This window comes from Helianthus annuus, chromosome 4 (assembly GCF_002127325.2).
Source record: "Helianthus annuus cultivar XRQ/B chromosome 4, HanXRQr2.0-SUNRISE, whole genome shotgun sequence".
In the NCBI taxonomy this organism is placed as follows: domain Eukaryota; kingdom Viridiplantae; phylum Streptophyta; class Magnoliopsida; order Asterales; family Asteraceae; genus Helianthus; species Helianthus annuus.
The window spans coordinates 199759026-199778547 of NC_035436.2; the positions used below are offsets into that span (position 1 = coordinate 199759026).

At 34.5% G+C, this 19522-nt stretch overlaps 1 protein-coding gene and 2 long non-coding RNA genes across 3 annotated transcripts; 1 reads left to right on the plus strand and 2 right to left on the minus strand.

Moving 5' to 3' along the window:
• Positions 1-580: 580 nt before the first annotated feature.
• Positions 581-3377, minus strand: LOC110935262. Its single transcript, XR_002588994.1, has 3 exons — positions 3280-3377; positions 2416-2498; positions 581-726 (listed from the first exon to the last, which is right to left on the minus strand). It is a non-coding gene; the product is annotated as an uncharacterized LOC110935262 (long non-coding RNA).
• Positions 3378-5918: 2541 nt separating this feature from the next.
• On the minus strand, positions 5919-8695 carry LOC110935261. Its single transcript, XR_002588993.2, has 3 exons — positions 8623-8695; positions 7758-7841; positions 5919-6064 (listed from the first exon to the last, which is right to left on the minus strand). It is a non-coding gene; the product is annotated as an uncharacterized LOC110935261 (long non-coding RNA).
• A 5691-nt stretch (positions 8696-14386) lies between these two features.
• On the plus strand, positions 14387-19436 carry LOC110937877 (clathrin light chain 1). Its single transcript, XM_022180333.2, has 3 exons — positions 14387-14893; positions 17615-17768; positions 18832-19436. Exons 1-3 carry the CDS (start codon positions 14508-14510, stop codon positions 19222-19224), a joined length of 933 nt encoding a protein of 310 aa, XP_022036025.1. The 5' UTR covers positions 14387-14507; the 3' UTR covers positions 19225-19436.
• The last annotated feature ends 86 nt before the right edge of the window (positions 19437-19522 follow it).

Here is a 19522-nt window from a genome sequence, read left to right on the forward strand (position 1 = left end):
TTATTGTTAATTTCTAATTTAAAATAAAAAATTAAAAAAATTAGTGAAATTTATAATTTAGTGTTTTAAAATAAAATTAAAAATTTCTAATTTTAAAATGAAAATTAAAAAAAAAATGGGAGTGATAGAATTCCAACACTAGTGATACCACCCCCCTACATTTCTATCACTAGTGATAGAAATTTGGTTGATGACATGGCATGATTTTATTGGACAGTGAGAGTGATAGAATCTATCACAAGTGAACCACCCCTCCTCCCCTAACTCTTACATCTTTTTGCACTTTCTCAATGTAATTTGCTAGTGGTCTTCTCTTTACCTCCATCTAAATTAAAAAAAATAAATCACAACTTTAATTCCCAAATAAACCCATCGATTTAACCTTAAAATCGATTCTCACTGAACAATAAGCAGATTCACCTGCTTCTTTTTTCACTGAACAATAAGCTAATTCATTAATCTGCTTCGATAATTCCTCATCGGAAAATTGTGTAAGACCCTAATTCGTATTTGACAAAAGTCGCAGCGGAAATTCGTGCCATAAAATTTCTTTCATTACAAACGTCTTGACTTACTTGAAAGTTCGTTTTAATATGTATCTTTTACAAAGATAAAGCATAAGTCATGTTTACTAATAGTACATACTCAATTATTCCCGTACAATCTATCTTGTGACTCGGTCTTCGATCTCTAATCCTTGTGATAATCGCCCGTTATCCGTACAACCTGCACTCACCACATACATTCATAACATTAGCACACATTATATAAACAAGATTCATTCGCGTACACTTCACATTTCGTCATCTTTCAAACTTTAAGCATTTCATCTGCGTATCCATTTCCTGGTGAGGCTTCAATAATGTACCTGCATTACTTTTCATTCTCAAGGTGCACCATTAATAACGTTAACCCTCAACGTGACTAAATCATGCATACATACGTACTTACATACATACATACATACATACACATCTACATACGTACATATATTTCCTACAATTTTACATACGTGCATACACTCATACATGTCTTATTACATACATACTTACACATCTACATACGTACGTACCTTTCCTACATCTTTACATACATGCATACGCTCGTACATATCTTTATACATACATACATGCACATCTATATACGTACAAACCTTTCTTACATCATTACATACATGCATACACTCGTACATATCTTTATACATACATACATACACATCTACATTCGTACATACCTTTCCTACGTCATTACATACATGCATGCACTCGTACATATCTTTATACATACATACATACATACATACACATCTACATATGTACATACCTTTCCTACATCATTACATACATGCATACCTTTACGTACACGTGCTAGATCACGCGTACCTCTTACATAATCATACATTATTTACATGGGTCTTAGACTTAGATTTATAGCCCATAAACATCTAAGGAACCATCAAAATCATGTTTGGAAGGTCCGGCGTAGACCACGGATGACAAACCGAAGCCTACGATACATAAATCAACTTCAATAACAAGATTTCAGCTTTTGGAACTTGGGGAGGCCGTCGCCGACGGCCCTAGGGGCGTCGGCGACGGGCCTTGCATTTGCCCGTAGCCAGAAACACCCGTAGACAGGTAAATAAGGCGTCGAAGGAAAATTGGTTTTCTAGAGCCCGTCGGCGACGGCCCTAACCCCGTCGGCGACGCCCTCTAGAAAACCCCTTTTTCTGCAGATCCGTTTCGTCGTTCGTACGCACAAAAACGCGCATAACTTTTGAACCGTTTACCCGTTTAACCTCCCGTTTCTTCCTACATGCTTGTAAATTCACATTCTATCATATGAACTTAAAATCCCATATCTGGATTAAGGAAATTCTTAACTTACACGCTATCGGCTTATTATTCATGTACGATTATTCGACCCGTTCATGTTTTCATCAAACATTTCATTCGTTTTAGCCCAAAACTTACACGAACCTTATAACCATAATACTTTTACATTATCCGGGGTTTCGTACTTGGGATTTACGTACCCGATACCCGGTATGCGTTAAACGTATCCATTTCATTCATTTATACGAAAACAACTTGGTTAATACAATTTCAGCTTGCTAATTTGTTTGTCCATTAACCACAACTCACAACCGGGTATTTATACTATTAATTCGCGCCTCTAATTCTTGATTAGCGTGCTTATGTACCATTCTACCCATACCCGGTTATAGCACCGTATTCATTACTTACGCAACCCTTCCGGTATAGTAGTAAAACCACATTTTGATCCATTACATCTACTTAGCGAAAATCATCGATTTCATACGAACCATCCTTAATTGTCCTCAATTATCATACTTAATTAACTAGCACATATCTTTACGTAAACAACTAAGAAGTGACTACGGAAATCACTTACCTTGTGCGTCCATGTTCATACTCGTTTCTCGCCACTTCTTGACCTATTAGCCTTCCGTGCTTGATTCCGTCTCGACATAATTCCTATACTTCCATGTCATCGAAATCACATTCTTATTAGCATACTCAATTGTACATGCTAACGATCATATCGATCGTATAATTCACATTTGACGTTCATAGTCACTTCTAACAAGCATAATACATGTAACCAAATTCATATCATTTCCAACTCGTGGAATCCGTCATGTCATCGCATTAAACACACATACGTCTAACACGCATCGTATAACTTACTTTAATCTTACAATTATGACAACATGTCTAACCATTCTTCTTATACACAGTTGACTTTTAGAAGTCAACGGTCCATTTACTTTAACTTTCGACTTATCATTAAATACCCGTAACATCATAATCGATTATACGGACAGCACTATATACATATCATCTTTTACTTACATACAATTTCGTCTATTAAGCTCACCTAGGCATTTCATCAAACACTTGGTGTGCGTACCACTTTCTAAGCATAATGTACAAGTGATTCAAGCATGTTCTTCCCAAATTCATCTCATGAACCATTATATTCACACAAATCACATTGTCAATACTTCCACATCATGTCTAACTATCATAACTATCATGTAACATCTCATGTATCAACAAAATCACAATTTAACATCTTCACCATTCTACAATTACAAGTGGGTTTTACCATAAATCATCAATATGATCAAAAATAAGTACAATACAACTTCTACCATTGATATTATCTAACATTCATGTTCAATTTCATAAAATATTTACGAATTGCACATAATCCACTTCATCAACATTCACCAAAACATAAAATTTAACTTACTTGATGATAAGAACACTTAGATGATCATAATTCTTGATCCATGCATACAAACAAGCTTCAATTTCCTTCTAATCTTACTGATTTTGTTATGTTAGAGGGTTTCCTTTCTCCCTCTCTTGCTCATGTCGACACCAACATACACACCAGTGTGTGTGTTTGGGTTTTTTGTTTTATTTTTATATAAACTCTTTCAACTTGTACAACTTAGGTCCCTCTACTATGGAAATTGTGTTTTAATGTTAAAAATCTATCCTTACTTGTTTAATTAAGTAAATAACTAGGTTAAATAGCCTAGTTATTTTATTTCATGCTATAACATGGAAAACATGCTAGCGAATATAAAATTTCGGATATTGGGGCGTTACAAGTCCACCCTCCTTAAAAGAGGTTTCGTCCCTGAAACCTTGCTCATTCTCAAAAGACCAACACTACTCTCACTTTTTCATCTTATTCATTCACGACGCTCATTACAACATGAATACATTCGAGATCTTGGTCAAAAGTTTGTTTCATACCAAAACATGATTGTACGCATTGTCCTTACGTTCTTAAATTATTTAATTTACTTTCATAATCACATAAAACTCAGAATCTGATCCAGAGTTCTTATTAGTGTCGATACACTTTATAGTGCTAGTTCCTAGCACATTTCATTACTAACGGTTCGTTCATCATTCTACTGGCTGCACAGCCTATGTTTACGACTTGTGTCTATCCTTCTAATCAATCATAATACGCACATGTTTCTACTTATTTGAAATATTTCAATTCATTTCATTCTATTCGTATCTCATGTTATATCCTCCATGATATTTCATTTTTGATTACCATAAATAAATCCCAACATTCCATACCGTTCCATACCTCTTCAACACAGGTTAATCATTTACTAACCTCGATTTCATTGCGTAGACTAACGACCTGCAAACCAGATCGGCCCGCTTCTGAATGAATCCTTGTCAAAGCCGATTCAATTCCTTCCTTTCATGAAGTGGGTTTCCGCTCATGAGCATCCTTCCATCAATATCTTGTTTAGATGAACATGGCCAACAAGCCTAGCATCAAAGTTAGCATTTTCCATTGGTACTTGTCATTATTACTTTCTCTCCAAATGTATTTTATTTGGGGTTTTAAATGCTCTCAATTATTTCCTTCTTATAATTATTTCATTAACCTTTTTGCAAAACTTTCCCTTCCCGTCCATACTTAAGTTATTGTTCGGGTCGTAGCCCGTCATTCATTCCGACTCCCAAGAGTCATTTACCAACATATCTAACATGTAGCTTAATCAAAATTTCTTTCCTTAATTCAATTTTTAAGTTCGCATGCCATTTATGGTCATTCTTTCGTGCTTAAATTCGTCTTCGAATTCATACATATCACCCATACACTCCATTACTTTTATGTTTGAATCCGTATCGCGGGTCCAAACATATCATTAATACATTCCATTACTTCTATGTTTGAATCCGTCTCGCCGGTCCAAACATTGCATTCACACATTTTTTTTTCTTTGAATTCGTCTCTCGGATTCAAACATTGCATTTACGCCTTTCATTCCTTGAATCTGTCTCGCGGATTCAAGCATTGCATTCATATCTTTCATTCTTTGAATCCGTCTCGCGGATTCAAACATTGCATATACGCTTTTCATCCCTTGAATCCGTCTCGCGGATTTAAGCATTGCATTCATATCTTTCATTCTTTGAATCCGTCTCGCAGATTCAAACATTGCATATACGCTTTTCATCCCTTCAATCCGTCTCGCGGATTCAAGCATTGCATTCATATCTTTCATTCTTTGAATCCGTCTCGCGGATTCAAACATTGCATATACGCTTTTCATCCCTTGAATCCGTCTCGCGGATTCAAGCATTGCATTCATACATTGTTGATCCGTACTTTCTTACGGATTCAACATTCTTCGTTCTTATCATTCATGTTTTTCATTCCTACATAGTACTCTCAATTTCCCGAGAGTCTTACTACCCATTTCACCCACACGCCCACCTTCCACCTAATTCTAACGGACATACCTGTAACAATTATCGCGGTCTCACGAACGTCATACGTTTCTTGTGTACTGGCCAGGTACACAATCCATGTATCAGTTTCGTGTCTTCGCGTAATCGCCACCTTATGTCCGAAGAATTAAGTTTCGGCACGTGTAACATTTTTAAAACTTCTTTACCATGTCGTTATTATATTCAATTAAAATTTTCTTTCACTTGCTTAATTATACCATTTCATACGTCCACACGTTAAGTTTACGTACCTGGGGTCAATTCGTCTTATTACTTGCCTTGATGCCGGTCCTAGACCGCATTCACGGATCATCCCTTCCGAACAAGTGCGCTTACCCTTAACATAACGTACTATTAGTCCCCTTCAAATGCATAATCTAATACATACATACCTTTACTTCTACCTTTAGATCTTGATCGAGTCTCGGATTGTACGGGTTTCTTGTTACAAGAGCACACAGGTTTGAGTTCAAGTATTCATCTTCTCATACTTGATTCTCTCAAACCAGGGCTCTGATACCAACTTGTAAGACCCTAATTCGTATTTGACAAAAGTCGCAGCGGAAATTCGTGCCATAAAATTTCTTTCATTACAAACGTCTTGACTTACTTGAAAGTTCGTTTTAATATGTATCTTTTACAAAGATAAAGCATAAGTCATGTTTACTAATAGTACATACTCAATTATTCCCGTACAATCTATCTTGTGACTCGGTCTTCGATCTCTAATCCTTGTGATAATCGCCCGTTATCCGTACAACCTGCACTCACCACATACATTCATAACATTAGAACACATTATATAAACAAGATTCATTCGCGTACACTTCACATTTCGTCATCTTTCAAACTTTAAGCATTTCATCTGCGTATCCATTTCCTGGTGAGGCTTCAATAATGTACCTGCATTACTTTTCATTCTCAAGGTGCACCATTAATAACGTTAACCCTCAACGTGACTAAATCATGCATACATACGTACTTACATACATACATACATACATACATACACATCTACATACGTACATATATTTCCTACAATTTTACATACGTGCATACACTCATACATGTCTTATTACATACATACTTACACATCTACATACGTACGTACCTTTCCTACATCTTTACATACATGCATATGCTCGTACATATCTTTATACATACATACATGCACATCTATATACGTACAAACCTTTCCTACATCATTACAAACATGCATACACTCGTACATATCTTTATACATACATACATACACATCTACATTCGTACATACCTTTCCTACGTCATTACATACATGCATGCACTCGTACATATCTTTATACATACATACATACATACATACACATCTACATATGTACATACCTTTCCTACATCATTACATACATGCATACCTTTACGTACACGTGCTAGATCACGCGTACCTCTTACATAATCATACATTATTTACATGGGTCTTAGACTTAGCTTTATAGCCCATAAACATCTAAGGAACCATCAAAATCATGTTTGGAAGGTCCGGCGTAGACCACAGATGACAAACCGAAGCCTACGATACATAAATCAACTTCAATAACAAGATTTCAGCTTTTGGAACTTGGGGAGGCTGTCGCCGACGGCCCTAGGGGCGTCGGCGACGGGCCTTGCATTTGCCCGTAGCCAGAAACACCCGTAGACAGGTAAATAAGGCGTCGGAGGAAAATTGGTTTTCTAGAGCCCGTCGGCGACGGCCCTAACCCCGTCGGCGACGCCCTCTAGAAAACCCCTTTTTCTGCAGATCCGTTTCGTCGTTCGTACGCACAAAAACGCGCATAACTTTTGAACCGTTTACCCGTTTAACCTCCCGTTTCTTCCTACATGCTTGTAAATTCACATTCTATCATATGAACTTAAAATCCCATATCCGGATTAAGGAAATTCTTAACTTACACGCTATCGGCTTATTATTCATGTACGAATATTCGACCCGTTCATGTTTTCATCAAACATTTCATTCGTTTTAGCCCAAAACTTACACGAACCTTATAACCATAATACTTTTACATTATCCGGGGTTTCGTACTTGGGATTTACGTACCCGATACCCGGTATGCGTTAAACGTATTCATTTCATTCATTTATACGAAAACAACTTGGTTAATACAATTTCAACTTGTTAATTTGTTTGTCCATTAACCATAACTCACAACCGGGTATTTATACTATTAATTCGTGCCTCTAATTCTTGATTAGCGTGCTTATGTACCATTCTACCCATACCCGGTTATAGCACCGTATTCATTACTTACGCAACCCTTCCGGTATAGTAATAAAACCACATTTTGATCCATTACATCTACTTAGCGAAAATCATCGATTTCATACGAACCATCCTTAATTGTCCTCAATTATCATACTTAATTAACTAGCACATATCTTTACGTAAACAACTAAGAAGTGATTACGGAAATCACTTACCTTGTGCGTCCATGTTCATACTCGTTTCCTCGCCACTTCTTGACCTATTAGCCTTCCGTGCTTGATTCCGTCTCGACATAATTCCTATACTTCCATGTCATCGAAATCACATTCTTATTAGCATACTCAATTGTACATGCTAACGATCATATCGATCGTATAATTCACATTTGACGTTCATAGTCACTTCTAACAAGCATAATACATGTAACCAAATTCATATCATTTCCAACTCGTGGAATCCGTCATGTCATCGCATTAAACACACATACGTCTAACACGCATCGTATAACTTACTTTAATCTTACAATTATGACAACATGTCTAACCATTCTTCTTATACACAGTTGACTTTTAGAAGTCAACTGTCCATTTACTTTAACTTTCGACTTATCATTAAATACCCGTAACATCATAATCGATTATACGGACAGCACTATATACATATCATCTTTTACTTACATACAATTTCATCTATTAAGCTCACCTAGGCATTTCATCAAACACTTGGTGTGCGTACCACTTTCTAAGCATAATGTACAAGTGATTCAAGCATGTTCTTCCCAAATTCATCTCATGAACCATTATATTCACACAAATCACATTGTCAATACTTCCACATCATGTCTAACTATCATAGCTATCATGTAACATCTCATGTATCAACAAAATCACAATTTAACATCTTCACCATTCTACAATTACAAGTGGGTTTTACCATAAATCATCAATATGATCAAAACTAAGTACAATACAACTTCTACAATTGATATTATCTAACATTCATGTTCAATTTCATAAAATATTTACGAATTGCACATAATCCACTTCATCAACATTCACCAAAACATAAAATTTAACTTACTTGATGATAAGAACACTTAGATGATCATAATTCTTGATCCATGCATACAAACAAGCTTCAATTTCTTTCTAATCTTACTGATTTTGTTATGTTAGAGGGTTTCCTTTCTCCCTCTCTTGCTCCTGTCGACACCAACATACACACCAGTGTGTGTGTTTGGGTTTTTTGTTTTATTTTTATATAAACTCTTTCAACTTGTACAACTTAGGTCCCTCTACTATGGAAATTGTGTTTTAATGTTAAAAATCTATCCTTACTTGTTTAATTAAGTAAATAACTAGGTTAAATAGCCTAGTTATTTTATTTCATGCTATAACATGGAAAACATGCTAGCGAATATAAAATTTCGGATATTGGGGCGTTACAAATTGAGCGTTTAAACTGGTGGAAACAGATCGTTTGATTGGATGATGTATTTTTGGTGTCTTAGATCTGTTCAATTTGGTTCCGATTATTGCTGACCGGTAGACGTTTGAGTCGTGATTTGTTTGAATTTACAAAATTACAGAACAGAGCAATGTACTGATCAGCTGGTACGTCACCGGAATGCTCGTCGTGCGGTAGGGTGTCGTGGAGGTAGGGTTTCAGGTTTGGGTGATGCTTGATGGAGAAAATGGTGATGGTAGAGGGTTGGTGATAGAGGTTGAAGATGGAGGTGAGTAGTGGGTCTCACACTTTTAATAATCCATATTTGTTTTTTTTAAAGGGAGGGGTAAATGAGTAATTTCAAATGGATTTAACAAAGAAAACTAACAGACATCCACTCCAGGGACTATCCGAGTAACAACTCGTCAAACCACAGGGAGCACCGGTGTAATTTCCAAAAGTTGGGGACTATATGTGTTATTTTACAAAACCACAGGGACTATCCGGACATTTTACTGTTGCATCTATAATAGTTATAGAAGATGTTTTCAGGGTTTAGTTTTTGGATGATTACATAAACAGATGTCAAATGTGATATTAATTACTAAAACACGATAAGTTTGCATTGGAAGTTAGATATTTAAACCTTTAATTAAATTCTGATTAATGATGAATAGAAACAAATTAGTATGAACTTTGGGTCTAAAGGATTAATATTATTAGTTATTTAAGAGCATGAGTTTAATTACTAAAGATCAAGATTGCTTGAAAATTTTGATACTCATCAAATTAAAGACACACAGTTTGATTTCAGGGATTATATGATATTACGAGAAACAAATGATTTGGATCACAAATATTGCATGATTTTAATTTTTTTTGAACTTCGAAGGAATTGCTACATTCAATTTTGGTGTTCTGTAGAATCTTATATAATAAGTAGCCAATAGGCACTACAATTTATATTTATTTATTATTTCCAATAATTGTGATTGAAAATTTTAAAACTGACAAACGTTTACATGATCAGAAGTAAGATAACAATTTGCACATATATGCTTCTGCTTTTAATATCTGCAATGTGCTTCTCATATTGATAATGGCCATTATTGTGTTAATTTTTATGGTAGGTATATGTATATAATAACACGAAAGCATAATGGAATTGATTTACATTTTACTTCCTGTATTACTTAAGTCTTAAGGTGAGTGTTTTATTAAGCATTTCATTTTTTATGTTTTTAGAACAATATTCATTTCTTTTGAATCAACAATCGTCGATTGATGAGAAGAACACCGATGTGATCGTCACAAAGGTGAGTTTATATTTAATTCTGATGTTAGATCATGATGTTCATTTTGATAAATTGAAGATTGATTGATGGAGTCAAGAAAAAAATAAGATGAACCAGATGATGATAACGTTGACTAATAGAATAGTTAGATTGAAGGTTTGATCTTAACGGAAGTGCCCGGATTTTAGGTTTGGTGTTTTGAATTTGATTTTTTTGGATTTGTTAATAGGAAAAGAATGCAAGGTGGAGGCCAGAGCCAATGGTGTTCAGAAAGCATTTGTTACAAAATGTGTCTTCTTTAGTTGAATCTTACTTTTAGATTATATGAAGCGGATAAATCATTTTAGGACACCTGCTAAATAAGCTCAAAAGAGGCTTAAAAACATGAGGTTTGGGAAAAAGAGGATTTAGCAAGCAAATAAAAGTGTTGGTGCAATAATTTCTTTTACAATATTTGATGAAAATGTGTTCTTATGAAGTAGAATTCCCATGTCAAAGGTAACAACAAGATCTTATTTAATTTTTTTTTTTTTAAATTATGTTAGGGGCATTTGTATAATAATTTTATATAATAGTCTATGCTGAAATTGAAAGATGTACAGTAACTACCCACTTTAGTATGTTTAATATGCAAACCAAGTTTGATGCAGTAGTGAGGATTGTGCTCGATTTTGAATGCAGATTATACAGTTGTTGGATTTTCTTGATTAGTAAATGGTTCATTTGGTTGTGCCTAAATGTCTAAATTGCATTGGGTTTTGAAATTGGGCCATTCCTCACTTTCAGTATTGTAAAGTAAAAAACGATTTTAGTGTGCTGCAGAAGGGGATAAAACAAAATGAAAATAATGTTCGCATCCCATATGATGATAAAAAAACATTTATAATCAACATCCCGCTGCAACGCGCAGATTAACGTCAACTCGTTACATATTAGATGCTAAGTTATATCTAAGTCTTAGAATATTATAATAACAATTAATTAATAGTTGATGCGATAAAGGTTATATTGCAGTTGGGTACACCTTTATACAAACATGTACGTTCTCCTGATGGTCATTTAGTTTATATCACACTAGATTATGGCCCCGTGTGTTACACGGGTTGATTAATGAAAACGATATACTTTATCATTTGTAAATACTTATTATTTTTAATCTACTTTTGATGGTTTTGATTGAACATACATGATAAATTCATAAGTTGTCATTAATAACATTGAATTTCATGGGATAAACCTCTAATAACATAACATTGAATTTCATAAGATAAACCTCCTAAAATTATAAAATAAGAAACAAAGTCATCAAAATTCACACCAACAAAACTTGGGAAAAGTTGAATTAAAGAAAAGGAATATTAGATTTTAATAATCTCAACTATTCATCACAGGCCGCTAATTAAAAAAATAACCACTGGCAGTCCCAACTATTAACATATTGGCCTCCAATGGACCCTGACTAACAGAACTCTAACACCGTTATTCTTTATTTGAATCTTATTAACAAATATTATCTATATCTGTTTGTTTAGGGTAAAAGATAAAAAGATAAAATTTATGAATTAAAATAATGTATTTTTTATTTAAATTTTATTAACAAATATTATCTATATCTATTTATTTAGGCGGGAAAAAATTGTTAAGATCACCCTATAAAGCGCCATGTGTCCCCCATATGATTTACTTTTATTATATGTATAGATTTGGGTATGAGGGACATAGTTCTTAAGGAAGTTCATTATGATTGTGTTATTGCTTCAATGAGGACAAATGCATATGACTATTATGTAATTAATCACAGACCATATTATTTGTGGTTAACGGTAATCATTCCATTCTACGCGTAATCTTTGATAACATATATAACAAGGCCGTCCCCGAGAATGATAAAATACTTTTAGGCTCCGTGCGAAACAAAAAAAAAAAAATAGGCACCTCCCTATAATATAAACTCATCAATCATATATTAAAAAACCATAATACGACTATAATTATTATAAAATAAACAAAACAAAAGTAGCGTAGCAAAAAGAACGGAATATATGTAAAAATACCCAAATTAGTTTGGCAACACAAACGTTTTCGTATAAATTAAAGAAAAATAGAACTAGATACTGAGTTTCTTTTAAGTTTATATTGTAAATGGTTAAATGAGAAATAAATAACCTACAAGAAAACATCTAAAGTTTGTTACGTAAATGATTAAACGAGAAGAAAAAATGAATGAATTTGCAAATTTGTGGAGGCCTAAATTTAGATGTGAAAAATCAAAATTAAACTAAAAAATAAGCTTGCAAAGTTGTAATTGGTGTGAGCATAAATCAAAATTAAAACTAAAAAAAGATTGCAAAGTTGCAATTGGTGTGAGGGTATGGGGCTTTCCCTCTATTGATAAAACAAGCTAAAATCATCCCAAAACAAAAACAAGAATTAAAAATGAAAAACAAAAACGAAAGATGAATTAAAAATGAAAAAAAAAACGAGATTCGAACCCGGAACGTTCTGCTCTCAGATTAACTGATGCATCCATTGAGCCAAATGACTAATTTGTACATTTCTTCCTACAACAAGTTTATATATAAAATAGATTTTAATTTTTAAACGATTTTGGGCCCCTAAATGATTTGGGCCTTGTGCGATGGCACCTCTTGCACAGGCCCAAAGCCGGCCCTGATATATAACAACAAGATTGCTTTATGTAGGTCGACATGTGCTAATAGTTTAGTCCAACTAAGCTCAAGCCAAGAAGATTGATACCCGAGTACGTGGCACGCCTATTCTCTCCCTCCTCTCCAACTAAGCCTGACAAAACAAGCAAGTTGGGTAATGAGTTGGGTTGGCGTAACACATAGCATTTTGTTGAAAAAAAAGTAAATATTTTTTTAGGTCACAACGTTATATGACCAAATTGAGCTCTGATTGAAATGAGTCATCTAATTATTTCTATGAAACTAAGCCAGGGGCGGATCCACATGGTCCGGGTTAGGGTCCACGGACCCCAATCTTTTTTTAGAAAATAGTAGAACCGGTACGTTAAATTTTTAAAGGACCCCATAAAAATAATTAATTGGACCCCATAATATTAAAAGCAAAGATGTTGTGGTGGTAAAACCCCTTGTGTTCCAACAAATAGATCCCAAGTTCAAGTCTTACGTGTCTTGTTTTTTTAGTTTATTTTTTCCCATCAAAATTAAAATAGTGTTTTAAAACAACACAACCACCCATTGACCCTCTAATTTGCTTCTTTAAAATGATAAACTAAATGTCGATTTTATTTAACACTTAATTACCAAACAATATTTAACACTTGATTACCAAATAAAACTTCCAACATATAATGTAGTGGTTTCATGTCTACTAAATGCTTCAACATTATTTCCTAGCCCCGACTAGACTATGATGACCGACCCGAAAATTTTAATTTTTTGTTGTGAAAAATTCTTACACCATAAATGAACCCCAATGAAAAAAATCCTGGGTCCGCCACTGAACTAAGCCACCTACTATATTTTCTTACGGGAAAGAGTAGCAATATGTGGAGGTTCTGGTAATAACTACGACGTAGACATTGTAGGTAGTGTCGCAAACTCGCAATGGCTAGTGGTGGAGATGATGAAGATAATGATTATAGTGTAGGTGGTGTCATTTGTCTCGGTGGTGGAGTCGACGGCGGTAGTGTTGGCATTGATGGTAGAGTGTCTATGGTGTAGTGTCATTTGTCTCGGTGGTGGAGTCGACGGCGGTGGTGTTGGCATTGATGGTAGAGTGTCTATGGTGTAGACGGTATTAACGGTGGTGTAGATAATGTTAAAAGTGCTGAGCAATGATTATATTGACATCAAGTCGTCTGCCAATAGCATACGATGATAATAGATAATGTTAATAGGTTGTGCTATTACATTTCAACACATTTGAAATTACTAGGTTTGATATTAGTCACTTATTTTGACTAGACCAACATTTTTAGTAGATACAAAACATCTCTATACATATAAAAAGAAATGTAACTTTTGTAATTCGGCCAATAATAGTCAAACACCAAAGTGGCCAATATCACAATCTTGATTATTTACGGACACAAAACAAAAATCAAAAGCAGTATATAAAAAAAGGTTCATCCATGAAAACAGTCTAAAGAAAGAAGCCACACATTTTACAGAGAGATTGAGGAGAAAATCTAGAGAGAGAAAGTAGAGAGAGAGAGAGATAATTCATACAACAGATATGTCGTTCGATACGTTCAGCGTCGACGGTGAAGAATCCACCACCATCCCTCCCTCCGCTGGTCAATTCGACGAATCATACTTCGATAACAACAACGATTCATACTCCAACTTTTCCACCGCCGATACGCCGTCGTATCAGTTCCCCGCTGACGGCGACCACGTGGACAGTCCAGATCCCTACGGATTCGGATCCAATCCGGATCCAGATCAGGATCCGTTCTCTCAACCGCCTCAGTCCTCTTCATCGATTCCGATCTCTAACGGCGTCAATCAGAGTTATGATTTAGGTGAAGATGCTGACGGAATATTCAGTTCTGACGGTCCGGTGCTTCCGCCGCCTAGTGAGATGCGAGAAGAAGGTTTTGCTCTTCGCGAATGGAGGAGGTGAGGTTTTTGACTTTTAGTTTTGACTTTTAGGTCTCTGGATCTGAGTGTTTTTAATGTGATTTTGTTTTTGATCTGTTGTAGATCGTCGAGTAGTTGATTGATTAGGTTAAATTGCTTCAGATCTGATTAGAATTCTGCTGTTGAACGCGATTTAGTGAGATATAGGCTTTGTGTAGCGATAGTGATGTTCTGGAATCTGGAGTTTATGATCTTATTGTATTGATCTGTGTTGCATTTAGGTTTGGCAATTGAGTTGTATTGAGATTTGAGAACTGGATTTATAAGAAGTGTGTGTGGTTTATGCTACCTAGGTTTAGAGGGAGTTATATGCTTAGACCACCCGTAGTGGAACTATCATCCGGCGTGATCCCCCCCAAACACGCCCAAAAACGCTGCCCTCCCCACCCCCCCGCCGGCGTGATCCGGCAAAATCCCCCGCAGGCGTTTTTTGAAACATGCTTGGATCAAGTTGCTTTGGCCAATCAAAGCTTTTCTTCCTTTTTCATTTATTTAATCTTCCAATAGGCTTTTTTTTGTTTTTTTTTTTATTTTTATTTAATTCTTTACACCGTTTTATCATAATGCCCACATCCCCACTACACCCATTTTAGAAAAAAAGGCCCAATAATGCCCCTTGCTGACTGGGCTGCCACATGGCGCAAAATGCCCAAGGGTGGATCTTGCCCACTACGCATGGTATAGAGCTATTAGGTTAAGGAACTGATCAATATATTTTGGAAGATTGTGAAAATTGTGTGTTGGTGATCTTGATATTCATAAGGTTACAGATTTTGCAAGTTTAAAGGTTATGTATGCAGCTTGATCTTGATTATAGTATTTGGATTTATAGGAAGTGAAAGACTACATATAGAATAATGGTAGGTTAAAGAACATGAGATGATGAGAGAAGGCTATAATTTATGGAAGGTTTTGTAAATGGAGCTATACTGCTTGCAAGTTTCAACATACCTTATGATGATGTGCGAATTATGAAAACAGCAAGTTTTTCATCAATTAGATTTAAATACAGATCACACTTGTAGAAGTGGATGTAAATATTATAACCTTTAGGGTGCTTACCCAAGTGACAACGTTGTGTGCGTAGGGGTCAGTAGGTCACAGATAACTGATACCTCATGGTCTCTCATTTAAGAGTGAGAAGTGAATATCGTACATTCGTACTAAAAGGTAGAGTCTATAACAGTACTAAAGGCACGGCATTGGTCAAAATAACACATTCAGTCGTTCATACGTCATTAGTCTCTGTTACTTTATCTAGTAATGTTTATTTGTACAAGGCATAAAGTTCGGGTCGGGTCATTGGTTTTCTCGGGTCGGCCCGAGAGTTGCTCACTCCTGGTTTTGGCAATAAGCCAATAATACAAGTATAAATCCTAGATTTTAATAAGTTTGGGTGGCTATTAATCTGGTTTGGTTTTAAGTTAGCCTGACCTAATTTTTGGCAAGTCTTGGTGATTCCTAATCTGGCTTGGGGATGATGAACAAAGGGTTAAGTTTTTAATCATAGAATGCCTTGGGTCTCTTGAGCATTGCAATTCATAGTTAGATAAAAGTATTCAGGGAAGCCATAGCTGTCAATAGCGTCAATAATATATTTTGTTAGTAACGACTAGTGAGCTGACATTCACCTGGTTTTGTCATTTATAAATAAACTAGGTTAGAACCCCGTGTACTACACGGGTTGAATAAATGTAATTTATATACTAAGTAAAAAACAATATATTTTTAAAAACCTCATTTATTACACGTGCTGAGTAAATATAATTTTAATATATTAAATAATAAAAAAAGTTATATATTTAAGAAACTTGTTTATTGTGCGGTTTGAATAAATGTAATTTTACATACCAAACAATAAAAAAGTTATATTTAAAAAACCTTGTGTATTCACGGGTGGAAGAAATGTAATTTTATATGCTAAATAATAAAAAGTTATATTAAAAAAAAAAACTCCATGTATTGTATGGGTTGAATAAATCTAATTTTATATAGCAAATAATAAAAAAATGTTATATCTTTAAAAACCATGTGTATTACACGGGTTTATCTATTGTTAAAAAAAATCTTTCTAAATCAAAATGGATTTTTTATTATTTTTTAAATTAGGTTAATACTATTTTAAATTTTTGGTTTGATTAATAAGTTGTTTAATATAATTTCTCATAGTTAACAATAATAACATTAACAATAAATAATATGCATGTTTATCTATGCTTTTTAGTTTAGATAAGAATTTAAGATTTGAAGTTAAGTTTATGCCAATAATTTAGAGTTGATAAGATTTATATTAATTTAATTAATATTTAATAATTTAAATTAAATAATAATTATCTACAATTAAGGATGGTCTAGAATAATGACAAATGTCCCTCCATTGATTTCTTTTATTATATAGTATAGATGAGTAGTTTTACAATAGTTCATAACATCACTACATCGTCCAACAAGATCAAAATATATTCATTTTTTGAGTGTCTGGTAACTATTGCAGCAGAATACATTCTTTTTGGCAACTTTCTAAGCTCAACATGATGATAATAGTTCAGCCCATTGCCTTTTCACTTTTTTTCTGAAGGATATGTAAAACATGTGATGGGTAGAAATTTTGTGTTAAACCTTATGCTGTGCTTTAAAGATTGGATTCTCACTAGAGAAGAAATATATTTTTAGCACACATCATCTTTTTGTTTTATGCAGGCTGAATGCAATTCGACTAGAGGAGAAGGAGATGAAAGAGAAGGAGTTAAGAAGCCAGATCATTCAGGAAGGTGAAGAGTATATTAAAGCTTTCCATGAAAAGAGACTGAAAAACATTGAAACAAACAAGCTCACCAATAGAGAAGGCGAGAAGGTAATTCATTTTTATACAATTTAAAAACTTGTTTACTACATTGCATTATTATACTGAACTTCAAGAGTCTATGGGTGGGAAAATAGGTGGGTTGGTCCGTGGGTAAATTTATGTTTAGCCGTTTAGGCGGATTAGTTAGCACTTTTTGTCATTTTCTAATTTCTTAAATGACTAGTATATAAAATATGATTATGAAAGCTATTATTGGGGGTGTTTGGGATTGCTGTATCCATAAGCAGCTTTTCTGCTTACTGTGCTCTTTTCATAAAGCCTATAAGTACTTTTGAGTATATGGATGGCGAAAAATGCTTATATGCTTTTTAGGGTGAAATAAATGTTTTTAATATGTGATTTCAGATTGCTTAATTTAAAACTGATGATTGTTTGCGCATTCAAAAAATTAGGGGGGATTTCATTTATCGCATTTTAAACTTGCAATATAATCTGGATTGACTTGTTTTCATAATAGGGGAAATTTCATATATACCCCTACAAACTTTAAAAATATCATATATACCTATAAAAACCTAAAAATGTCATATATGCCCTTACAAAGTAGTTAAAATATCATATAAACCCAATTCATTAAAAACAATTTAATAAAAGACCATTTTACCCTTAGCTTTCTAAAATTTAAATTTTCATTCATGCCCATCTTTAACATTGTTAACATTTAAGTTATCTTAATAACCACTCTTAATATTTAGTTATCTTAATAACCACTGTTAATATTTAGTTAAACCATCGACTTTGAAATTGAAAAGTATTTAAAAAAAATAACTATTGAAGTTGAACCATTGAACTTTAGCAGAGTATTTGATTCACATTCAGTAACATATACATGATGAATTCATCGAAGTTGGGTGGGTATATATGAAATGTTTCGTTTTTGTTGGGTAAATATGAAATTTGTCAAGTTTGGGAGGGTATATATGAAACTTATACTGGTTTAGAATTGATTACGTGGTTTATAATCTGTTATTGCATTTCATGAGTAGCACCGTGCAAACAATCGATGCATGGATGTTTTACACTTAGAAATCAATCTCTGTATTTGTAATAGATGTATGTCGCAAAGCAAGAAACATTCCACAAGGAAGCTGATAAACAATACTGGAAAGCAATAGCCGAGCTGATTCCTCGTGAGGTTCCTAACATAGAAAAACGAGGCAAGAAAGATAAAGACAAGAAACCGTCGATTACCGTTATTCAAGGACCCAAGCCCGGAAAGCCAACTGATCTATCAAGGTTGCGTCACATCTTGGTGAAACTGAAGCACACCCCACCCGCCCACATGGTCCCACCACCACCACCACCTGCCGCCGCCAAAGACGGCAAGGAAGGTGACAAAGATGATAAAACAGTTGCTAAAGATGGAAAAGATGAGGCTAGTGCTGCTTCGAACGGTACTGTTGAAGCCCCGGCTGCCGCACCTATTGAACAACCTGCCGCCTAAACACAAAATCTTTTTCTGATATGAAAGATTTTAGATAGTTTTTCGTCATAATTTTTCATCTATGTGTGGACGCAGAGGATTAATCGGCTGTACTGTGTTGCTTTGTTTGGTAGAACCGGGTGTTGTTTCAAGTTTGTTATTACTGTTTGTTGCTTTTGATGTTAATGGTGTTAAGACATGATTTTTTTTACCTGCTTTAAATTTATTTTTAATCTTAGCTTTACAAAGTTGGAAATGATTATTAGAATGATAAACACCACGGAACTAATTAGTGTCGTATTCGAGTCTGGAAGTCATC